The sequence below is a fragment of the Podarcis pityusensis genome (genome assembly GCF_964106645.2).
Source record: "Podarcis pityusensis genome assembly, chromosome: 4".
In the NCBI taxonomy this organism is placed as follows: domain Eukaryota; kingdom Metazoa; phylum Chordata; class Lepidosauria; order Squamata; family Lacertidae; genus Podarcis; species Podarcis pityusensis.
The window spans coordinates 65,098,058-65,124,601 of NC_138027.1; the positions used below are offsets into that span (position 1 = coordinate 65,098,058).

Here is a 26,544-nt window from a genome sequence, read left to right on the forward strand (position 1 = left end):
CCTACAGAATACAGGTTATTATTATTATTATTATTATTATTCAAGCATATTAAAGCTTCTAGAGTTTTCTTACTGCTGTCAAGCAGTTGCTGTGTATTATTTCCTTATGAAAAAATTGCAACACCTTTATAAAAAGGGAAATATATGCATTTGTATATAAATAACTCTATATATTTTATTGGTATTAACATAATGCAATACCATACATGGACCTGACAGAAATAAAACATTTCAAAATACATCTTAAAATTCTCTCTCCATAATTAGTATGAAATATCAAGAATTTAGCATTGACATTACAGTACACCCTTAGCCAAAAATAGAAAGAAAACCCACATCCAATCACAGAGATACAGGCAAAAAATGATCCATAGGAGACCCAAAACATAATGATAGACAATATCTGAATCTACTTAGGGAGACATTCCATCGAAATCTTGGCCCGTCCAAATTGCCTCCTAGGGATCCTGAAGGATTTACAGAGAATACCTTATGTCTATGCTGCAAGGCAACATCACTCACATTTAAATCCTAGAAGGTAAGGAGAAATTGAAGATTTCTATCTGCAGTTTGAAACACACCAAAGTGAGGCATTATATTCACTGTCATAAAATCAGTATTTGTGCACCATCAGATAAATCATTATAAACTGCTTAACAAACTCTGTTGCAATCCTAAGCACACTTACTTGAAAACAAGGATTAAGCTACACATGACAGTATTTAAACCCAGGTCTGCTTCAATCACATATTAAGTGTGGAGTAGGGATGTGATTTTTAGGCCAACTGAATCTTCCACATGTACACTGCTAATGACCACCTTAAAGCCTCTCCCCAGTCCTTTTCTTCTCCACATTGAGCTCACTTCTGGAATTGGAGCTCAGCTTAGAATAAAATGTCCTGTGGGGCAAACTGCAGGAAGATACAGCACATGGAGGAAAGGGTCCCCAGTCCCCAAAGGCATACAACCTTTGCTTTAAAAAGGGAATCTGTTCACATCCTTTGTGGACATTTTTGGTAGAGATGTGGATTTAAATAAATGGTTCTGCTACCATCATGTGTAGTTTAGGCCTAAATCCCACTGAAATTAATAGGATTTGCTCCTAAGTAAACACAGTTAGAATTCGGCTTTAGGTCTTGCAACAGTCTGTGCACACTTGGACTTGACAGAATACATTGAATGAGTATTATACAGCAAGTTATCTTCCTTCACTACTGTGAAATACACTAAGAATGGTATTAGCTTTTGCCACTTTGGATGAATGGAAGTAACTGAAGTTTTCAAAATATTTCCAAAATATGATTTTATAGTTACCACAGCTGATCCCTCTTTCCTTCCTTGAAGACTGCAGAACACACCTGAGTATCATCATAGCCCTTCCCCTGCCATCACCCTTTCCCCCTTCTGTTTCTCCCAAGTTGGTGAGCAGTATTTTCTGCAACTGTATTCCATGTAGCCTGGGTCTGATATTGTGCCTAATCCCTCTGTAGAAAGGATGCATTCTTCAAAATAAAAGCAATAGATCTGGCAACAGGTTTGCCCTTTGTAAGACTTTCCTGGAGGCCCCTTACCCAGGCATTTGGTTGTCTATGTTTTAAAGTCAGTTCTTTCTTAAAAACATCAGTTATTCAAGAAGAATTGATTGGCTTTCAGAATGCAGGACATTAGAGGTTGCTTGCAAGAGGCTGAAGATGAGTCTCCGTCGTGCCAATTCTCTCCGATCTAAATTCTCTAACCAATAGTTTATCAATCTCTGAGTCCAATCGGTTCAGTGCCAAGAGAAGTGGATCCGAGTTGGCATGGGGAGGTTCTATCAACTCTCGCAGTGCTTTAGCCTAATACGATAAAGCAGTGATACAATATGGTGAAAGAACTGTGATGGGCTGTTATTATTATATCATATTAGAATTGCATTAGTAATACAATCATGCAATCTTGATAAAGAGAGAAAGCATATATGGCAAGATTTTCATATGATGTTAGCTCCACAGTGCTCTTTTTTTTATTTGCATGCATACATGCGCAAGAAAAAAAAACCCATAGTACTTATTCTGGTATCAGACTTTAGAAGTCTTGGTCTCTGATGAAAGAAAGAAAATTAGTAGGATGCAGTTCTAGATTTTTCAATTTAAATTAAAATGGTGACAGTAATTATAAAACCAAACTAAACAAAAATGATAAGCAACATATATTTAGTTTTAATCTAATTATCAACTAGGATTTTCCTATTTAATATGCATTACAAAAATTACGTACTAAGAAAATGGGAAACATTGATTTAGACTAAAATACCTAACCTTCTCAACATGTTTGTGTTTTTGTTTTAAAAAACACACACACCTATTAATTTCTGTAATAAAAAAATGATACTGAAAATTGAAGTCTTGTTTATGTTTACACCTTTAGCAGCATATCCAGTATGATTGTATGATTGTTCTAAATAAAATCAACATGAATGTTTAAAAAATCTTCATACTTGATGAGTCCTATGCCTGGTTGAGTTGGCACGCTTATGTAAAAATTTAAAGGAACACTAAGTACATTCTAGAAACATACATACATTCATATACGTACATAAGATGCATCTATCTATCTATCCACGTGCATATGACTGTAATTTAATCAACAGATATGGGAGCTCATATATACATAGAGCCTACCCACAAGCTGCCCTCCCTGATAAGGTAGGGTTTGTATCTAATTAACAAAAAATTAGGTTACTGTAGATTGTGGTTACAATAGGGGGGGGTATTGCGTTGTTGCTTTTATTTTGATTATATATTTTGTGGTTTTATATTTTTATTTAGTTCTGTGAACCGCCCTGAGATCTCTGGGCATAGGGCAGTATATAAATTCAATAAAATAAAAAATAAAAACAAGCACCCATTGGTTAAGTCTAAACAGAATTTAGAGCTTTTACTTACTCCTAAGTAAATCGGGTTAGAGAAATTCAGCCTAAGCCCAGATCCAATGTCTCTCTATTCACTATATTCACACGATTCCTAACTGTACAAAATTATTATCATGTCCCTCTTGTGAAACCACTGGTTTGACTTAGCTTGTGATTTAAGTTTGCTCCTCATTAACGATAAAAGCCACAGAGGAGCAAAGTGGCTGTGAGTCTTCACTCTGGGAGTTTGAACATTTGTGCAATCCTGGAAAGCCATAGTTTGGCTTACTGTGTCATGTGAAGCAGATCACAATTCTTATATGCTTGGCAAATCATCTGCAGTTATCAGCGTTATCTGTAAAACAAATGAACTCTAAAGCCTCAAAACAACTTTGCTATTATATTAAGAGCCCAGTGTACTTCCATCTCATTTCAAATTTCCTGTTTTATATTAAATATAGGTATCAAAGAAAAGCCTTCAATAGAGAAAAGGATTCCAGGCATTCCATTCTTTTTGCAGAATATAAGAATGCTTAGGGTGCCAATTTTATATTGGTTAATTGTGTCACCTTCAGGTTCCAAATAAAAACTTTTCCAATATGTTATCAAAGATCTGCAATCTATCCTGGGAGATGGCCCTTTCCTCTCACTAGGGTCAGTTTAGGCCTGTCCTTTCACACAGCCCTATCAATCTGAAGCAGCTACAGCAATGAACCATCAGGGGAAAAACTTTTAAGCAAACCCTGGTGCCAACTTTGGTCCCCTTGCTACTCTAGCAACACCATCTAGAGCCCTGACAATTTCAGGCATTCCACCAAGAGGTTATTCACCTGCACATCTTCTAACCTGATGTATGCTGCCCTCTGCCAATAATTCCCTTTCACCATTTACACAAGCCAAAACATGCAAGAGAATAAAGGCAGACAAAATCAGGCATAAATTTATGCCCAGGGTTGCAAACAACAAGTGATAAAAATAAAAATAGATAAAAAACTATTCCTATACAGGTGCAGATTGGATACACTTGAGAACTAATAGGAAGCATTTCAGTTTTCCAGGACATTCTGTAACAGACAAAGTCACCAAACTCCCAGGAAAAAAATTCAACATGAAGCTGCTGGATTAGAATTCACTAGCACATTTTACATAGTGGAAGTTGGCATGCATATATATATATGTCCTAGCTCACCAAAGAAACTGATTATCCCTGTTGATCTGGCTATGCCAATCATCACCCTGGCACTAATCAGAGAAGCAGGTCATTAAACTGAAAAAGACTGACTAGATTCTGTGTTCATATCTTGCATTGCCTGTCACTCTTTTTCCCAGTACTTTGGAAGTAACATTTGGCTCCCTTACCTCTGAACTCTCTCTCTGTGTCTCTCTGTCTGTCAGTCTGTCTGTCTGTCTCTCTCTCTCTCTCTGTGTGTACACATACGCATACTGTAAGTACTCAATTAAGTGACCATGCCTGTGGCAAAGTTGGTCTAGCTCACAAAAGCTTGTGTCACAGTGCGTTAGTCTACTATAAAAATATGGCTACCCTTCAGAAATTTGTATTGCAACAATTTCCCTGCCTTAGGGTCCATCCACACTTCACAAAAGTTTGTGTTTTATCCATTGCAGATTTGTCTCACCTCAAGTTTAGTCTGGGGTTCTAGGTCCCCACCAATGCATTTTACACTGATCTTTTTAACTGCGAATTCCTTGAAACATGTCCATTCCACTGTTCCACTTTTCTCCTTGTCCCCACCCTTTTCTCTGTCCCTGCATCACAGCAGAGCCACACATCAGGGGCGGAGGAAGGGGGGCGGTCTGCTTCCGGTGTCACCACTGAGGGGGGTGACAAAATGGCGGGCAGCACTCACCATGGGGCCTGCAGGCTCTGCATTGCCCCAAACAGTCCGCCCGCTATTGGCACTGGAAAGGGAAGCTGCTTTCATGCTCACTTGCAAACACATATAATCAATTGCAATCCAATGAGCACAAAAGGCAGACACATTTTTAAAAAGCGTGGGGCAGAGAACCAGAGGTGCACAGAAGGGGTGGAGGTGAAAGAGGACCACCCACACAATGCACCACAAGGGAAAGTGCACATTTTTCTGTTCAGGAGCTAAAAAAGGGATCAGATTGGAAGGGGAATAAATTTCTATTCAGGTTTTAAGAGGTTTTGCATTTGGTCCGATAAAGGTCGGGGTATAAATGGAAAGCTTTCAGATCAGTACTATTGATCCTATGCAAATTCCAGTAAGTGCAGGACAATTGGAAATGTGGACAGGCCCTTAATGTTTTTGCTATTCAAAAACTCCAAGAATCCAAGAATCAGAAACAGGATATGTCAAATAAGCACCTGTTAGAACCAATTCAATGCATCTTCTCTGAAGTTTATTTTGTTCAGGGGCCAAACACAGCAGAGAATTATTAGAGCAACAACTGGTTCCTTGTCAGATGACGAAAGCAAAGTATTTGAAGAATGATGCTAGGATTGCTGGTCTTGATTACAGCAAAGGTTAAGCAAGGTAAATACTATCAGATGCTGGCAGAAACAATGACAAATCTTGTGTCACATGAACGACTAACAAATTTATTATGGCGCCAACTTATGTGGACCAGTTCCCATAATAAATTTTTGCCTTGGTATTTCAAACCCTGGTTTGATCTAGCTTCAGAAGGCTTCAAATGACACTATGTGAGGGTGGAGGTGCAGGACTCAGGGTCAATGGTTGAAAGCCTAGTAACAATGACTTCTCATATGTGCTGGTAAGGTTTCTTGGACTGTGATGGACCAGGTATCTCAGGCTACACAGGTGGTATTGGTATGAGGCAGTCAATGGAAAAGGATAAGGAGAGCAATGAGTCCTAGTGAGAGATTCCCTGGTAGGGCCAGCAGACTTTGAAAGGTGAGTAGTACAAATCCCTTTCTCCTGTAACAAGCACTGTTTTAGGAACACAACACACAGAGGGAAGGAAGGAGAAAACACAGCACCTGCATAGGGGGCTACACAGAACATATGCAACACTCCTGGGACACAGGTTCAAGATCTACCAACTGCAAGGAAGACTCTTTTGCCTATGAGCCAGAAAAGAGGGCCAAGACAAGAAAGAAGGGCAGTCTCAGGCACACACAGTGAAAGCAGCAGCCTTCACTGAGTCACAGTAGGTCACTTCAGTATGGACCAGGGAAGTCACTTTGGTGCTGCTAACACAGCAGTTTGACTTCACCCCCAGAGACAGACAAATGCCAACAACTCACAGTTAAAATGATGGTTTCATATTTGTTCATTCTATTTGCATCAGTAAATTCAGAACCCATTCAACAGAATTTCAAACAGATAAAATGTTACTGCTTTCAGATTTTGATGAGAATTACATTTGTGCTAGTGTTCTTACATAAGCATGACTATATTAAATATTCTACACGCCACTGATTTCAGTCCTTTTATTGCTGTGTAAACTGGAAAGAAAACTCTGATTTCAGCCTATTGGGAAAGCATCTGGGTACTAAACACATAATATGCTGCACTCACCAGTGTAATTAGAGAAAATCAGAACTATACAGGGATTTCATTAGGACGCTGGCTCTTATTACAGAAGTCAAGTGATGCAAATGCTATGAGATCTCTAGTGCATTACAGCTTTGCTTAAAGATAGAAACAACCAACAGCTTTGCTATCGTTTCAGTCTTTCCATATGTGAACAAGAATGGGTTTGTTATTTTTTAATGTGAAACTCTTCTAGTTGCATAACCAAGTAAATAAACAAAGGAACAGAAAAGCAAAACAAACAAACTAGGGAACCCACTGTATTCTTATTTTTGTAAATCTGTTCATTGCGGCAAAAAAGAACCTTTTGTGCTTTATTCTATAAACACAATTCTTCTCATAATTGTAATTCTGAGGCTCCTGAACCTTCTAAAACCTTGTTCTTTCTCTCAAGATTTCCCTGCTTGATCTGCCTCCTCTTGCCTCTTCCATTTCATGTACAATCTTAAACTGTGGGGGAAGTCTATGATGATTGATGTTATGAAAATTCTGCACATGGCTTAGCAAGTTTGTAGGCACTTAACAACAATCATTTTGCACCTTCTGTGGTCCATTTTCCCCATTTCAAGTGCCACTTTCCTTCCTCTGATACATTCTCTCTAATCAACTGCCTGTTTGGTGCTTTCTGCAAGCTAGGTGCCCGGTATAGGCAAGAACGAGAGCCCCCTCTATTTGACAGGTGCACGAGATAAGCTCATCCAGACATCCTTTGGGCTTTAAAGTTCCGTATCTAAGCGTGTGTGTGTGTGTGTGTGTGTGTTTTCTGGCACTTTCCCTGGTACAACAGTGTTTCAATGCTGAATTGGAGCAAACAGCAATTGGGTTTTCAGTGGATAGTCATGTACTGTGATTCAGAGGTAAAATGAAGGTTTTTCCTGGGACAAACAAAAAACACTCAAGATACAGAGCTTTGAAGCATGGACCTATGCCCAGAAAGCACAATGCAAAAGGAAGTCTGTACAAGCTCTATATAGTTAATCTTAATCTTAAATCAAAAGACTAGCTTCTTGAAAACATGTTTGGCATCAGAAGTTTCCTAATCCTGCCTGAAGGCCTTTTAAAATACACCATGCTGACAGCTATTCAACTCCTAAGGTTTGGGACTGATTAGGCAATGCCTTCCATATGCTACATCAATATAAGTATCTGTTAAATCTCGTCAGGGAACTGCCATTGGCTCAGGGGCAAGAGGGGAAAAGCCGGATGGATTACAGAGAGCCCCCAAAGATCGTGGGAAGCAGCACCTCCTCAGCGGAGGAGAGTAACCACACCTCCAGTGGAGAGGAGCTTCAGGGCTCGGAGGAGGCGAGGCAGTGCCAGGACACCCTGCCTGAGCAAAGTGGGGAGGAGAGAGGTCCTCCGTTACCTATGCCTCCCCTGTGTTGTAGGCTTCCGCGCCGAGAGGGGAGACGTAGATTGGGCATCAAGAAACTACTCTGCTGGGGAAGGTTTAAGGACCGCCCACTCACAGATTCTGCCAGTGAATGAGCGAGCCACGGAATCGTGGCGCTCTGCATAGTGAAGGGTTTTTGGCACCAATAACGAGGCTTTACAGCCGACCAGAGAGGCATTTGCCTGAGTGCTCTCGAGTAACCCCCTGATATCCTTACAAATCTAAATATAAGATATTATTATTTTATTTATTATTACTCTATATCCCATTCATTCTCCAGGGAGCTGAAAGTGGCCTACATACCCACCTCCCCATTTTATCCTCACAGAAACCCTGTGAGCTAAGTTAGGCTGAGAAGTATGTCTGGCCCAAGGTCACCTGGTGAGCTTCACAAATGAGTGTGGATTTGAACTCTGGTCTCCCAGGTCCCAATCCAGCACGCTAATCCCTACACCACTAACCTGATTGTTTTAAAATTAAAAAAGGAAGAGCATTTAGACAGCACAGTGCTACCACAGCAAATAATTCAGAATTCAGAGTGTGCGTGCCAGAATCTGAACAATCCCACTTTAAGCTGCTGATCTCAGATCTCAATTGTGTGGGTAGATACCCGTCGCCTTGGTGATGAGAAAGTCTGTGGGAAGGACAGGAAGGAGAATATTTCATAGCTCACCGCAGAAACTGGCAGGGTGAAGTGTTGCCACTGAATTCGGCAATGATAAAGCCTGAAACCCATCAACTGCTGCTACCTAATCACAAGTTGCCACAGCAACATAGATAGGAAACAAGGGATGCTTTTCATAATAACATTAAGGGATGAAAATGCTCAAACTTGAGTATTGGTGTGACCAAAAAACAACTACAAAATATCTACCTTCCCCAACTTCATTTCTTGCACCTAGGTCACTTTAGAGAAAACAGCTTTGCTGCGATGGACAGATGTCAACACTACGTGCTGAATCTATTATGTGCCAAATTTTGAATCACAACTGAATATGAATTGCAAGAATATATTTCTTTGATGACAAAGATGATAACCATGAAGCACTGTTTGCTTGCACAAAACTCTTGCAGTGAATTTTCCTGATTCATTTCCTGCCCCCAAATAATTATGGTAAATTTAACAGATCACGATTCATGGAAGTTCTTAAAACTATTTCAGAAGTGTGAGTGAGGCAGGTAACAACCAAGGAAAGAGGCTTTTCTGTAGTAGAATCTGCTCCCTAGAGAAGTTCACCTGTACAGTGGTGCCCCGCAAGACGAATGCCTCGCAAGACGGAAAACCCGCTAGACGAAAGGGTTTTCCGTTTTGGAGGTGCTTCGCAAAACGAATTTCCTATGTGCTTGCTTCGCAAGACGAAAATGTCTTGCGAGTTCCTGCAGGGTTCCCCCCCCCCTTTTCCCCAAGCCGCTAAACCGCTTATCAGCTGATGGCTAAGCCGCTTATCAGCTGATCTTTAAGCCGCTTAACAGCTGGTGCTAAGCCGCTTATCAACTGATCTTTAAGCCGCTTAACAGCTGATGCTAAGCCGCTTATCAGCTGATCTTTAAGCCGCTTAACAGCTGATGCTAAGCCGCTTATCAGCTGATCTTTAAGCCGCTTAACAGCTGGTGCTAAGCCGCTTATCAGCTGATCTTTAAGCCGCTTAACAGCTGGTGCTAAACCGCTTACCAGCTGATCTTTAAGCCGGCTAAGCCGCTAATACTGTAGCGCTAAGCCGCTAAACCTCTAATGGGCTTGCTTCGCAAGACGAAAAAACCCGCAAGACGAAGAGACTCGCGGAACGGATTCTTTTCGTCTTGCGAGGCACCACTGTATTACATTTTAGCTGGCAGGTTAAGACCTTAATTTTATTTCCTTGTGCTTGTAGCAGTGACTGGTTTATCTGTCAATAACTTTTATATGGCCTGTGCTACTTGCTGTTTTATCTGGCATTTTTATTCAAAGACTAAGCCTTGTGTTCTTGTAGCCCTACTTTGGCCACCGGAATAAGACCCTTTTGCATCCTTTTGATACTATGGATGTGTAATAGACCCTTTTGTTGATATTAAAAGGAGAGGAATGTTTATATTGAGCGTGTGTCCTCCCTCCCAAACTTGGTAAGTGAGAACTAGCACCTTGAATGTATTTCAGATGCTAATAAGCAGCCAGTGCAGTTGCTGAAAAAAGGTAACTATGTCCTTGTTACCCTATTACTGTTAGGAGGCATGGCTATGACTTCTATCCAGTTCTAAATTCTGAACATTCATCAAAGGCAGGGCCATATATTTGTTTTTAAATTTTAATAACCCACCTTTCTTCCATCATGGTACTCAAGGTGGCATAAAGGTGGTTCCCAAGTGGTCACTGTTCCAGACTATGATCAGATCTGCTTAGCTTAAGCAAGGTGGTGGCCTCATGTACCTTCAGATAATACAATGAGACTAAATAAAATATATTAAGTTATGATTTTCAAAATAAATCAGATGGAAGGTTTTTATAGGGAAAAACTTTTAGCTATGGTTCTATGTTATCACTGAGGCTCTGAAATGGCCAATCCTCAAAGTTAGGAAAAAAAGTGAATAGCTTGAAAGGCCCCTTTCAGTCTATGAAGGGCTGCTGATATGAATTCCAATGCAGTTAACAAAAAAACAAAAATCATTGGCACTATTGCCCCAGAAATTAGTAGCAAAGCTCACTCCAGGGGCATTCCAGTGTACCTTATCAAAAGGGAAGGCTAAACCCTAGATTGTTCAATCAATTTTCTTGAAGCGAGTCAAGCACTGCTTCCAAATACTGCTTAAATACGGAGATTGACGCACCTGGATCTGTGAAAAAGGTAAGTGCAGCTTGTTGTTATTATTATTATTTATTGAATTTATATACCGCCCTATACCCGGAGGTCTCAGTGCGGTTCACAGAATATCATCATTATGCTACTGATGTTGCACTTAATCGAGTGTCAATCTCTTGAGAGGTTCCATATGCACATGAAATAGTATATATGAAATCTATAGGGGATATCTATCACAGAATGTCTCCACAGCCATGCTCTAGTCTAGTGTTATTTCTCTCCACCTTATTTAAATTGTGCCTCTTCTCCTGCAAAATGTTTCCTACCTACATGCTGTATCGCACAGATGGGTGGATATCTCAAGCTGTCAGTGTTCTTGCTTGCTTACATTAAACCTACAAAAGTAATACTTACCTCTCACAAGTATATCCCTAGTTTTAATCATACAAAGCCAGGACATATACCAGCTCCAATTATAATTTGCTGTTATAGAATACATATAGCCTGTACACTTTGTAAGCATCATGCTTGCCAGCAAAGACTTAAATGTCTCTAACCTTGTCTGTATCTTAATTTTAAAAGCTTATTGATTCACTAATCCTTATGGTATTAACTTTAACACTTGATATTGATGATTTAAAAATAGCTCTTCTTGCTTCACTACTTCACTGAGACTGCTGTCAAAAATGTAAGATTTGGTTTTGTGACAGCTTTCCTAGGACAGCTGGGAGCTGTTCAGAAGCTCATCAAAATATATTCCATGTTTCTGTGAGCTACATACTAAAATAGTCCTATAGCTCCATGAAAAATTGGTGAAAGCAGTTCATCATTTCCATACCCTCCAACATTTCAAAGAGGAAAGGAGAAACATTATTGTTTATGAGTACCTAGACTGGGCCAAAAACAGGCCCAGGGGAAGGCTGCGTTATAACAATGGTGAGTTGTGAGGTGTAATCTACCAGGTTATACTCTACAAACACAAAGGGCATAAGAGACAGGAAATGCCATTAAGACAGGACATTAACTGTGTGACTGAAACATTTTAAAATGTTAATAGCAGCTGCAGAGCCCCTAATCATATTGAGGATCACAGCACAAAGGGAGGGGGTTAACCCTGTTCGTTTACACCATGGTTTCAATTAAAATTGGTCCCCCAAAGCTGCTTGATTCCACTGGCAGCATGGAGTGGTACCAATGGGAATTAAGTAAGCAAACTTAGCTATTAAAAGTACCAAAAATATGTTGGCTTTGAATGCAAAATACCACTCTTTTCAAAAAAGAAATCTATTCATCTCTGAAAAAACTGATGGAGACATACCCTGGCAGAGTGTACTCATTAAACAATGTTTTTGACAGACTAAGGAAGGAGACGTTGAGCAGAAGCCCTAAATTAGTAGTGAAGATACTGCAGGCTGATCACCTCTGAAGATATAATGTTTTCATAAACCTAATTCTGAATTCAACAGCAACTTAGGGTAAACATGCTGCTTTTCATTTTATTAGGTCAGTAATTCCCACACTGTGTGCAAAGAAACTTCAGTGTACTGTGAGAACCGAATTACTGTATTTTTCGCTCTATAACACGCACCCGACCATAACACGAACGTAGTTTTTAGAGGAGGAAAATCCGTAGGCATGCCATCCGTAGGCATTCCCTCCATAACACGCACAGACATTTCCCCTTACTTTTTAGGAGGAAAAAAGTGAGTGTTATGGTGCAAAAAATACGGTAAATCAATTCAAGTTCCCCCTGAACTCAAAATACCCACTTAGTGAAGAGACAGTTCACTGCATCTATGCATTATTCGCATCCCCAGATTCAGTAACTTGTGCAAAATCAAGGAGGGATGGCCTCCTCTGAGGGTGGGTAATTCTTCCTCTTACTGCTAAGGCTACAATCCTATTCACATTTAATGGAGGAGCCTCACTGAACCCAGTGGGAGCTGCTTCTGAATAGACATGCATGTGATGGTGCTGCAAAAGTAGTAAGAGTTTCAAAGTGGCATAGGTACACTTTCAATTCAGAAAGGAGTGTGCTGAAATATGGCATATGACATATGGTACACATACAGCAGGCATTGTCCGTAAGATTTATAGACTCTTATAGTAAATGCACATCTTCCTATGGACCTGCATTGAGCTAGCACATATGCTTTGCTCTGTTATTTAATATTAATAAATATATAATAAAATAATATTATTATTAGTTAGGAACAGATGTCAAGCTTTCATTGAGTTTCTAAGTTAAAAAGGAAACTTTGCATTTCAACAAGAGGCACCATAAATGTTTAAGTTGCTGAAAGATGATGGACAAAGCAATCCCAACTGGGAACAGAGAGCTGCAGTGTGGCAAAGTTACCACCAAATTCAAATCCTTGTTGGCTTTTCGTCATACTTCAGCATATGGCTAATATAGATGGCAGAGAATATAGGACATACTACAGCAGGCACGGAGGCTGAATGCAGTCCTCCTGTGTGGCCCTTGGCTTTCTCCCTAGATCACTCCTTGTACTGTGATATGGGATGTTCCTTGCAAGGGTGGAGTCAGGTGTGTGTAGAAACCTCTTAGATATGCAAGACTCACATTCATTGCTCCTCTTACATTTATCTTCATCATTGCATCAACCACTTTTTCCTTTTCACTTCAGGACATGGGAATGTAACCCTCTGGCTGAAAAATGCTCCTCACCCCTCTACCATAAGGTATTCACGAAATGAGAAGTAACATACAGTTCTTTCAACTAGAAGACTTTTTTTTTTGTACAGAACTTCGTACTAGAAGAGCATATTCATTACCAATCATAGTGTCAACTTTCACATTTGAAAATACGGGATCAGCAGCCTCGAAAATAAGGGATCAGCAGCCTCACCTGTCCTGGGGACAGTCTACGGGATATCTAACAATCCGGAATAGCAGCGGGAAACAGCGCTGGAATACGGGAATTTCCCACACAAAAAAGGGAAGGTTGACAGCTATGTTACCAATGTATCAAAACACTTAACTCCCAAAATGAAAATATTTATGCTTAAAAAAAAAAGTCTGTAGTTTAGCCAGATATTATCTCAGAGGAAAGGTGTCTTGCTTCAAAACACTTTAGATAGCAACTTTTTCAGATGAATATAGTAATTACATAGGGATGTAGCTGAAACACAAAAGAGTAACATGGTTTAAGTGACACAAAGAATGTCATACAAAGCTTGTTTCTGCAACCACTACTGAAAGAATATGCTTCAGGGAATGAAGCAAGCTCTTCATTTAGTTATTGTAAGACTGGGAGGAAATCAATAATAGAAAACAACAGAGTTATTCATAATGAAAAACACCACAAATTACAACAAATCTACTATGGTATCTCTAATTAAAAAAAAAAAAAAGAATGCTCAAAGAGGAGTTGTCTTTTCATTGCAAGCAAAAACAAAGAAAACAAAACAAAGAACTGGCAATGTATTTTCCCCATAATTTTTATTAAAAGTTTTTCATCATACAATAAAATAAATCAACAACAAACTAATCTAAATAAAAAGAGAAAACGAAAAAGGAAGAGTTAAGTAAATACAAAGGTATCTTAATCCTTGCTTCACATAGACGGGGATGTACCTTCCCTGCTCTCACTTGGGAGCATCCCTTTCTTCTCCCAGCCTCCCATCCTGGGAGAGCTTCCCCTACCTGACTCTCACATGGGGTCCTTCACCAGCCAGCCATCACCTTCATGTGTATACAATCCCTTCTGTGACCCAGAGTATAGGACACCAGAAACAAAACAAAAACAAAGCAAGAAGAAACAGAAGGGAAAAAAGCAAGATAAAAATAATAAGAGGCTGAAAAAAGAAAATAAAAAGAGAAATAAAAAGGGCTTCTATTTCTCCATCTGTCAGTTTTATATATATAAAGATTATTCTTCACTCCAGAAAGGTATCCAGCTTTTCCTCCTTCTGCTAGGCAATATTATCCCAGGCTTCAGATCCAGACATCTCAAGTCCATTCCTTTTCCCTTCCTTACACAAACTCTAAAAGAGGTTCTCCAGTTATTATCATTGATAAATGTCAAGAATAGTCTTCTTCCTGTCCAGCACAATAACTTTACCTTCAATGTTGAGAAGCAATAAATCCTTCATCTTTATTCATACAGGAGTCTCTTTCCTGTAATCAAGAGTTATTCATTCATTAATTCACACCCAGTTCCATATCTTCCAATTTCCTGTTCGTTGTGTTTTCCATCCTAATTTATAAAAAAACCCCAGTACTTCCATTTTCTCTTCTTCCATTCCACTCTCCTATTCTGGCAGTCATTTATCAATATTATTTTCCAAAGGTTCAGTGTCTTCTTTAACCTCATCTTTCACTGGTCTATTTTCATTCACCCTTTTAGCCATCTCAGCTCTGATCTCAAATTTTAATTGCTCATCCAGTAATCGCTGCATGATGCCAACAGTCAATGGGGTGTCCAACAGTGTTTTTGCCATACTGAGTGTTCTTGGTCTTATTAATAACTCACTCTCCACCTTAAAGTCTTACTGTCTCTGCCGTAACAGCTTGACTCTCACATCTCCTTATCTCCAGACAGCATTCTTTTCCCACAGAGGCATAAATAAAACTAGTTTCAGTTTGCAGCCAGTACTTTCATCAAAGGGATGGAAGGTTAAGAATAAAATAAAAATTTCTAACAGCTGAAATGTTCCTTAGCCACTTAAAAATTTTCTTAGTCGTAAACTATTAAAACATTCTTTCTGTTTTGCTTTCAGCCTTTCAATGATCATCTCTTCATAAGTCAGTTCACATTCCAGATGCAAATTTCAACAAGCGGAGAGATCACTTCAGTTATAATTTATAACAGTCTCAAAAGTAATTAAAGAAAGGGAGGTTTTGCCCACTTTATGCCCTCAGGACTGACCCTCAGGACTATTATGTTGTGTTTCAACATGATTGAAATTCCTCTGTTCTAGGCCACTCTCTTCTCAGAGAGAATGTAATAACCAAGATTTATGCCTTTCGCTATCATTAATCACCAAATAATTATCTCTGTCGACAGACTGTTGACAAATGAAATCTAGTCCGCAATTTTCCTCTCCAGAAGTCAAAAGAGCTAACAATGTACTGACAAATATTTTGCCTAATTTAAATCAGTTTAAATCAAACCCCTACCTTGCTTGCCTTTTTGGCCTTCTAACCACATGCATCCCACACTGTTAACAGCACATAAACCCCATGTCAACAATAATCAAATTGGAGTATCAGAAATAGTGATGAAACTGGATTATAAGTGAAACCAAAATTATAATGAAAGAAAATTTGGGAAATCAATTTAAGTGATTAGCTTTGAAAGCAGCAAAAGCAGTAAGAAAGACTGACGAACTGGGAAGAAAACCTGGTCAGGCCTCAATTTATCCCCCCTGGGAGTGGACCCAAAGTGACGCTTATTGGTCAGTTGGGTCTGCCCCCTGGGGAACTCCAGCCCATGCCTGCCCACCATTGGCCAATCTGTGAGCAGGCTGGAATCCACCCAGGCGATGCTCCCAGGTTGCAGACATGGCTGTGGCCAGGCCACAACGCCACCTGACAGTGGGAGGATTTGTATTGGAGCTTTAAATGTAACCAAGCATAAAATACATATTTTATACAGTTCATTTTTAGACTTTTATTTCTTATATTTGGTTCTGTTAAGAACACATGGAGTGATCATGTCAGGTTATACTGGGTACATGTTTTTTTAAACAAGTGAAGGTGACTTATAAAAAACATGTTGGCTGTTAAAGAACAGAAAATTCTTTCCCAGTTGTAGTATCCTTTCAACTACTCAACAGAACTTACTCATATTTCTAAAGTGATACATCACTTGTCATTTTTTATAGCTTTGAGCATCCAAGATGCCACTGGATACATGTGCATTTATTACACTGAAGAGTTCCAGAGGGAGAAATATAACATGTTAATGGTCCTTCTGCCTGCCTGCCAGGGAAGATTCAAAGAACTAACAAAGTAGCCAGAACATCAACTATACTTAATAGATTCTGTCTGGTGCAGACAACTCAAGTGATCTATATCATTTCGAAGTCTATCCTACCCAGCAAGCCCTTGGAAAAAAACACAGCAACTTAGGTTTACACAGCGGCAGCTAAACCAAAGGATGTTCAACACTGCTTTATGCTTCCCAGATAAAAAAGGAACCACAATAAAAATGCTGTAAGTATAAATTATATAATCTATATAAAAAGTAGGATGTATGGTACTTGTTCTTTCCCTTCTTTGTTTGGTGATCACTTGTAGCTGAGTAAGATTGTCTTCCATGAAACCATATTAACAGTAAGTCCGAAAGTGACGTGGAGGTCAATTCTGGATCCACGCGGTCTTCCACAGGGGGGAGAGAGGTTTCCAGGTGGGAGTTGATCTTGGTGAGGGTCGTCAAATGTGCCTTTCTCTTAGCTTGTTTCTCCTTTTCACCCTGAGTTCATGCTCCTTCAAAGTCTGTGACACCTTTGGTAAAGGCTGTTCTCCAGTTGGAATGCTCACAGGCCAGTGTTTCCCAGTTATCAGTGCTTATGGTACTTGTATACCAGGATCCATTATTTTTAGGCATATAGTAAGCCATGCAACGGGACGTGGGTGGCGCTGTGGGTTAAAGCCTCAGCGCCTAGGACTTGCCGATCGAAAGGTCGGCGGTTCGAATCCCTGCAGCGGGGTGCGCTCCCGTCGCTCGGTCCCAGCGCCTGCCAACCTAGCAGTTCGAAAGCACCCCCGGGTGTAAGTAGATAAATAGGGACCGCTTACTAGCGGGAAGGTAAATGGCGTTCCGTGTGCTGTGCTGGCTCGCCAGATGCAGCTTGTCACGCTGGCCACGTGACCCGGAAGTGTCTGCAGACAGCGCTGGCTCCCGGCCTCTAGAGTGAGATGAGCGCACAACCCTAGAGTCTGTCAAGACTGGCCCGTACGGGCAGGGGTACCTTTACCTTTAAGCCATGCAACATTTACCATTTCAAGTTAAAATGTAGCTTCTTTAATTGGTACACATGAGTTGCATTTCTCATGTGATTGTTCTAAGTCACTTTGTAAAAGCCACCATATAATTTAATCTTCAGGTACACTTACGTTTGCCAGAGTGTTTATCATGCATACAGTGTAAAGCATGTAGAAGTATGATTGGTGCAGACTGTTATCCTTATTAGCATCAAGTTATTCACTATTACTATGGTGGGATGACCACTTTGATCTTATTTTGTACACTGTTCTGATATCTAAATGAAGAGGGTGTTTTAAAAATTATTAATAAATGAACTAATAAATAATTGTAATGGCTTCAGCTCCTTCCACACACAGCTCCAAAAACATGTTGGATATGAGCCAGGAAACTAGAAAATTGTGTATTCTGATGTAAGTCCTCAAGTGTTCAGGGAAATACATCTCTCATTGACCTTTTAAGCTTTCACTGTGGCAGATAGCAACACACTGTTATTCTGCTCAGAATGTTAAACAGCTAAGGCAAAATTTATGGCCAGTTTCAACACTTGCATTAAGTATTTTCCACCAGTGCTATGTGCTTTCTTCTCTGTAGCATTGCCTTTCTTAACCTAGTATATGGAATATGCACAGCAAAAATAGTTTTCTCTCTTCACATTCTACAAAATGAGAGATGGCTGAAGTAGGTCTGAATGAAATGAAAGAAATTCTGAGCGGATCTTCAAAACCCTCTGAGATGAAGGAATCTATTTTATGCTACTTCAAAAATTTGTATGTTGCACCAGAAAACAGTATCTTGCATCTTCTAGCATATTACAAGTATGGCTCACAGTATGGCTTCTCAGCACAGAAAGTATAATTTTATATAAACACATATATAAGGCTCAGAGTTTACTTCTCTTCCTGTACTCCTCAATCAACTTCCCCTTATGACTTATTTTTTTTAAAAATATTGCCAGTCTGAATTTTATCCCTGCTCAGGGCAATGAACAAAATAGCAGTGAAAGCTGTGAAGTGGCAATTATTGTTCACCAGGTTTTGCTTCATAAATGTTATGAATGCAATGTTCCCAGTAAACCATTTAACATTTTGAAAAAGTATTGCTATCTATACTTATCACTTTTTTTCTTTTCTGGTGCCTTTAACAGTATCTTAAGATGCAGAAATTAAGCAGGACAAGTTTTTAAACCACATCTCTCTATGTCAGGAAAAATTCCAGCCACTTTTGTAATGTGAGGCTGCAGTTAATGACAAAGGAGTAGAGCAGTAAAATATGTGACATGTACATATACTGTAAAATAAAGTGCCAATAATATGAGCAGAATACTGATAACCATAGTAACAAGAAACTTGAGTTTTGGCTTGTATGCTCAGTAGCTATTATGCTCATATTTTACACCCATTCGTTTACTGGGTTTTCAGTATGCAGTAGAAAATAGTGAGGTGAACAATCTTTCATTGCATGTTGCCTTTTTAAATCAGCATCTATCTATGTTGGAATTTAGGCCAGCCTAATTGTACAAGAAATCCATAACAGCAACAAAGGAGAAACTAGGACCTATCTAGGACAAAATATTGTAGGCAAATCTAACTGGGGCAGGATGACTTTACCCTAGCAATGGAATGCTACTCTTAAGATCCAATCAGGAGCCTCTGTTGCCTTGTGGGCTACCGGCTGGCTGGAGCCACAAAACGCTGCAGAGGAAGGGTGGTCTGCTGTCATTCCCACTAAAGGGACACTTCTGAAACACTGATACAGCACTCACACCTGGATCTGAGGCTACCTGCTAAAGCCGTGTTTAAAGAGGCTGGTATTCCACTCTCACCACTCTCCACCAAAGAGCCAGAAGAAAAAAGTGGGGTAGAGAAGAGGCTAGACAAAGAGGAGGCAAAGGGGTTGATTTAAATTTTTTTAGTGTTGCTTTTTTTAAGGAGAGAGTAGAGAAAATGTGAACCAGCAAGCCACAAAGGGGAGAAAATAAGCCAAATGCAAGCAGGGCAAAAGGCAGAAAGACAGACTGAAAAGTCATACAAAGAAAGAAAAATATTGTCTCAGCAGAGTAGAGATGGGAGTTTAATGGCAGCCTGACTGCTTTCGATGAAGGCAGGAGCAAACTGAATTAGGAAAGACACCTACTGCCTAACTTAAACTATCAGGATTGGAGCCTTCCAGAATGCAAGAGCCCTAGGACTAGAAATAAATATTTCATATTCACCATCGAAGATTTTCTTTCCAAAGTTTGAGGAGCAACACAAACACACTTATCACAAAACAAGAAATTCATGCCTGTGAAAGAAACTAGCATCCAAGACAGAAGCACACTAGTATAGGCAAAATACCCCTCCATGGAAAAAAACCCCAAAAAATAATGATAATAAACATGAGGAATAACTGTGCTGCAAATAAAGCTGTTCTAAAATTTGATTTATCAAGTTAGCATGCATAAAAAGTTAATTTTTGTATCAAAAGCTAATTATTTCTACTATGTACAGAAAAAGGTATGATTAAAAGTCATATTCGCAACTAAACAATTTCCCTTTTCTACATGCAATTTATTTCTAATCAATTTTAAATATAATTAGTGCTTACTTTCATCTTCCTGGTTTTCTGGTGCAATTTGCCTTCCCTCTTCCTCTTCTTCTTCTTGCTCTTTCTGTGGCAATTCTTCCTGATGGCTGGAGGCACTGACAGAGAGTGTGTGGCAGCAATGGTTGAACCCACTATCCCGGGGCAGAGTATAACTGCGGGGCTTGCCCCCATTCCCATTTAGGGCTTGCATTTTCTCACCCTCCACTAAAGGGAAAGGGCCATAGTGATCCTGCAGGTGGCACTTTTGAGTAGGAAGAGTTGACTGCCGCCTGTGTTCTGGAGAGATAACAGCTGAGTCAGAGAAAACAGAGTCCTCAAGTGGTAGAGTCTGAAGGTAGTGCAACCCTGAGCTTGTCAGTGGAGTCTCTATTAAATCCTGCCAAGAACGTCGCTGGCTGGCTGTTTTGCGGATGGGAGATTCAGTAGTACTCCCAACTGGTTCCTGACGGAATTCCTCGTGTGAAGATTGGGACTGGGAAGTTTCAGTGGAAGAGAGTCGGCTATGCTTTGGTTCCACAAAAGGGCTTGCGCAGCTCATCTGCAACATGAATATAGATTCTGGTTTCAGATCAATTATGAAGATAGCTGAATGTTTGCAATATTCAAAGGCCATTATGTACTACAGCTAGCAAGGATATAGGTTTTATTATTAACTTATGTATTTTCCCAACTCCTAGTTCATAAAAGGATATTTCAAAGAAAAAACCCTGAAATCTATCTACAAAACCATAATCGTTAGAAAAAGAACTATCAGAAAGAGAATAGAGTATTCCAGCCAAAAAGGCCCAATACATCATATGTAGCCACCCAATTAATTTTAGGAGGATCATCTGAAGCACAAATTTCTTTGAGTACAATCATTATTTGGCTTTGTTGCACTGTATTACTTGCCATTCTGTGTTTCATATTGGGTATAAACATCAATATTTAGAAGTGATTGTTTGTTGCTTTATGCTCCTGCACATACACCAGACAAACATTTTGAATAAGAGTTGTATTTGCTTCTATCTAGCTTCAAATCGTTCAGTCAAAATCCCAAGGTTCAAAACAGTAAAGAAATAGTGTATGCGACATCTGTTTGTATAAACACCTAGGAGATGTATCTTGCAATACTTGTAGTCAAATAACTACAAGGTCTTTTTACCACTCCAGTCTTTGGGCCCAGCTCTGATATTCTCCCAACTGTTATTACAATGAAGCTAGCTATTTAATATACTTAAGGATCCCTTGATTCCACAGTTAATAGAGTTGCTGTTTTATGATAAAGTCACCCTCATAATGCATTTGAAAGGCAAGGTTAATCTAAATAATAAAGGCAATATTCAGAAAACAGTGTGTTACCAAACTAAGTGATTCAAATAATGGTTCAGTTACAGCTAACAGTACTAAAATCTGATTTTAGGCGAAACCCTGCAGATCACGGGAGAATAGGGAAAAACTTGCTCCTAAGAAGTTATGAAAATGCAGTCACTGACATTTACAGAATGCCATGAGAATTTATGAATAGCCTTTATAGAATAATCCAGAGAACTCCATATGTGCTTTGTGTCAGTTTCATGGGATCTACTGTGGCATACAAAAATCTGGAGTGTCAGTCCCTACACTACAAATTATATGAATGTCAGAATTAAATGGTGGTTTTATTTCAGTTTGAAAAACCAGAAACCAGAAGCTGTCACAAATATTACCTATGTATCTTCTACCAGGATCTTGTTGAAAGCTCTTCCAAAAATGAACAGAGGGGTAAAATGCTGAGTAGTCACCTTGACTACTTTTTAGATAAAGACTGCCTGGGTTAGATACTTGGTTTGTGCACCATTGAATAATTTCTCTATCCCTGTTGCATTTGGAGACAAAGCTATTGTTCCAAAGTGATGAAATACATAGTCCCTACTGATGAATCAATTGCTAGAAAGATGCTCTTGGTCTTGGATCAGGTTGCAAGGTGAGATCTGGGAAAGACCTGGCAATGAGGCAATATACAGGAAGAAAAAGCAGCTGTGGAGAAGTCATGTGGCCCTTCCCTTTTGTAAGGTCAGGTAAGCACTGGATAGAGGGAATAAGAAATCACTTTTCCAAAGTGCTCCTGGGGTGATCCAGATAAGTCTTCTTTGTCTCTAGCTGCAAGATTTATTAACATGCCTTGAGTCTTGCTGAAACAACCAGCAGCAGTCACCCAAAGCATAACACTTTTGGTAGACTGCAGAAAGGAGTATGAGATTTTTTGAGGCAGGCAGTGCAGTGGGAGGGTGTTAAGCAGAAGCTTTGATTTTTTTTTTAAATGATATTTATTACTTTTTCAAAATTTCCAACACAGCACTACAAACACAGAGAAAAAGAAGAAACAAAAAGAAAAAACAATACGAATGGACTTCATTCACTTATTTCCAGCGACTTCCTCACACCTCCCTTTTTGTATTCCACTTCTATTATTTGTTTCAGCAATTCCTTTCCATCTTACTCTATTTTCTGTTCTATAATTATCTTAACACATTCTTGCCATACTTTTCCTTTAATTTTCTATTAATCTATTTATACTTAATTCCTTATGACATTTCTACTAAAGCCATGTAATTTCATTCCAACATTTTTCTAACATTCCTTAATTTTACAATATTTCTATAAATAATCTTTAAACTTTTTCCAATCTTCTTCCACCGACTCTTCACCCTGGTCTCGGATCTTGCCAGTCATTTCCGCTAATTCCCTATAGTCCATCAACTTCGTCTGCCATTGTCCAACACTTCAGTGTTTTACAGTTTCCAGGGTCAGAGCAGCGGTGTTTTAAGCCTCTTCGCTCTCTCCCGCAGGCATACTCAATCCTCAACTTCCCCCTCTCTTCTCCTGCCTCCAAGAGGGGGTTTAATGTTCTTTACCGTTGGAAATTTGATCTTTTGCAAAAGACCTTCCAGGACTCCAGCTTACAACTTCATTGCCTCAGTTTATTTACAAAAAGGGAATGCGGACTTCCTGTTTTGAACCTCCCCGTTACAATACCAAATTAAACTTTTAGAGATCCAATTCTTCCTTTCAGCTCTACTCACGGGTAATTACTTTAAAGTCAAATTGTCCACAGGAAAAGGTCAGCGCTCTCCGGCAACAGCTATGCGGCTTCGCTCCGTGGAAGAAGCAGACGATTCGATGCACCGCGCCGCTCACCCCACGTCGCTCCGGAGCCCCAAAAACTGGGGTTCCCCGCGAGTGGGGGAGGCGCAAAAGGTGCCCGCCGAATCCCACGTTCACAGGCTTCTCCCGCCTGTGATTTTAACGGGTCTCCGCCTTCGCCGTGGCGGCCAGACCCAGATTTCCACAGAGCAGATTCCTCCCGGTCAGAGGAATTCTGCCATTACCGAAGGCGCCTCCCCCGGAAGTCATTAAGCAGAAGCTTTGAGATTAACCATTCATCAACTTTACCTTCCAACTGTGTGTTATAGCACCCCTGACACCTTCACAAGCTGAATGGTGTAGTGGTAGTGGGATGAAACTGAGACTGCAGCTGAGGAAATGCCTTGCTACTCATTGGCATTCATGCACAGTGCAGTCATTCAGTCAGGACACAGTTGGCAAAAACACAAAAGATAGCTTGCAAAAAATCTCTTTGCTGGATATGGAAATTCTAATGTAAGATCAAAGATGACTTCATGTGATTTCAGTTATGCTTCTTGAAACAACGCTATTCTGTGACTCCTTTAGCATAGTTGAAAATAAAAAGAAAATCAGCTAGGCAAAGTCAGAGCTTCAAAACTAGCATGGGAAAATACGACTTATTTTATAGAATCATAGAGTTGGAAGGGACCCCAAGGGTCATCTAACCGTCCCCCTGCAATGCAAGAAACTCAACTAAAGCATCCATTACAGATAGTCTTTGAACTTCTGTTTAAAAACCTCCAATGAAGGAGAGTTTGCCACCTCTTGTGGGAGCCTATTCCATTGCCAAACAGCTCTACCTGTCAGAAAGTTTCTCCTGGTGTTTCATTGGAATCTCCTTTCTTGTAACTTGAAGCCATTGGTTCGGGTCCTAGTTTCTGGGGCTGAAAAAAGCAAGCTTGCTCCATCTTCTATATGACAACTCTTTAGATATCTGAATGTGGCTATCATATCTCCTCTCAGTCTCCTCTTTACCAGGCATTTTCCTTTTTGAAAATGACACAATCACATCCAGACTTCCCAAATGAACTTAGCATTTCTTTGGATGATCTAGTATGTTCTTCTGGCACTTGAACTAGCTTCAAAAACTAAAGTTCTTAAGGAAACATTTAAAAATATGCAGCCTGCTTCCTACAGACCTCAAAAGAATATAGCTGAAATTGGGAAGAGGATTTTAAGAGGATCTGGAAAAATAGGTTTCCTATGGTATGGAAAAAAATTCACCTCTATCTACTGGAGAGTTTACTCAAATGCATCTATCATACAAGCTTATTGTTTCCTCTCCTTACATCAGCATTACTTCACATCTGATGGCATATTAAGGATACCCTTTAATATCTGGCCATTTGTACAATTATGTATTAATATTTTGTATGGTCTACTTGTTTTGTAATAGAAAAGTCTATTTTTTAATACACAAAGAACTTGAAAGGAAGCACAGAATCTATTCTTATCTGAAGGAGGATAAGCTTTTGTGAGAAACTTAGTTCATGTTGGTTAAAGTAGGAATGCTGCCAGTATTTTACCTTGGCTTAGCTTCAATTTATAATTGCAATGTACATATTTAAATTTGTTCCTCGAAGGATAGTCTAATAAAGACCCTATTTCTTAACAAATCTTTTTAATAAAGCAGCTGTTCTACTATTTTAACTGTTTTAATGAGAACTGGAAGATGTTTTTAAATGTAAGATCCTGCGAAATAAAGGTATAAATAAAGATCCTATATACCAGTCATGATTGTTGTTCTATGCAGTGGTTCAGGGTATTTATTCTTACATTATATTTTGATACAGGACCAAAAAACTGAATATATACAAACATAATTCCCCTGACATCAAGCATTTATACAGGATACTTCCAACATCATTCACCCCAAAGTGCAAACTCAGTTGAAATGGATGAAGGTTGCGTAAGAGTTACTACCCAAAAAGTATTTCTGTATTCTCACTCTGGGTCAATGGCAGCTAGTTATTACAAATGAACACTTACCGAAGGAGGTCGTGGGTATGTGTCGTATGGTGGAGGTGGGCTGTCTTGTTTGGGTGTTGATGGTGTGTCTACTTCTTCCTTATCACTTTCACTCCAGTAATCTAAACAATACAAATTAAAACAACAACAACAACAACAACAACCCTGTATTATTGCAGAAATCAAGTTCTTCAAAATTCATGTGTCATAATCAGAAAAGGGGAGCAATGGAAGATATATGTTAATGTGGATTTTAAGAGCCATCCTCATAATTCATTCTAATGAATAAAAGGAGGCCTTCAAGGGTTCTAATACAACCATCCTAGAGCTGTGTTGTAATAATCCCTTTATCCAAGTTTTACAGGACTGCTATTTGAGAATAAAACAGTGGTGGAGAAATAAGTATGTTTTGTCACCATCACTGGCATAGAGTAGGCACTATGATGATCCGTACTTGTGTTCTCTGTACACAATTGTCTCTATGCTTGTTCCATGGGTCTTGGCATCCTGGTAAAGCAAAGAGCCAGCCAAGCACAACAAATGAGAGATGTTCTGGTCAGTTTTCAAGGGCAGTCCCACACAGTACACATTGCAATAAACAAACACTAAGGCCACTAGAGCATGAGTTACTGGTGGCAATCTATCTTGGTCCATGAATGACCATAGCTGCCAAACCAGCCATAGATGGAAATATGCACTCCTTGCCATTGAAGCCACCTTAGCTGACAGGATTGTTCCTTCTGGGATACATAGCTAGGATAGAATCCTTCCAGTTTAATCACCCACTGAGATCCCAGTTACAGTGGTACTTTGGGTTAAGTACTTAATTTGTTCTGGAGGTCCATTCTTAACCTTAAACTGTTCTTAACCTGAAGCACCACTTTAGCTAATGGGGCCTCCTGCTGCCGCCGCGCCGCTGGAGCACGATTTCTGTTCTCATCCTGAAGCAAAGTTCTTAACCCAAGGTACTATTCTGGTGTAGCGGAGTCTGTAACCTGAAGCGTATGTAACCTGAGGTACCACTGTATATATGGCACACCAGTCCTGTCATGTATAATTGTTGATGGCAATGAATTGCCCTGCAATTAAAAGGAACACCAGCAGGCTGCAGGGCAGTCTGACAGGTCAACCCCAAATCTTCTGATTAGAGGAACAACCACTCCAGACAGGAGGCAGTATTTTACATTGGCTTAGCTTCAATTTATAATTGCAATGCACAGATATAAAAAAGTTCTGAAAATGCTTTTTTAAAAGCTTTTTAAAAATACGTGAATTTTCCATAAGGCTC

The 26,544-nt window shown here is 39.7% G+C and overlaps 1 protein-coding gene across 1 annotated transcript in view; it reads right to left on the reverse strand.

The window, feature by feature from the left end:
* Window positions 1–26,544, reverse strand: part of CNKSR2 (connector enhancer of kinase suppressor of Ras 2) — a 183,044-nt gene that overhangs the window by 61,774 nt on the left and 94,726 nt on the right. The window contains exons 19-20 of the mRNA XM_081001590.1: window positions 25,278–25,378; window positions 20,142–20,679 (exon numbers count right to left, since the gene is read on the reverse strand). Of these exons, the coding sequence (XP_080857716.1) occupies window positions 20,142–20,679; window positions 25,278–25,378 (639 nt within the window). The remainder of the gene's footprint in view (window positions 1–20,141; window positions 20,680–25,277; window positions 25,379–26,544) is intronic.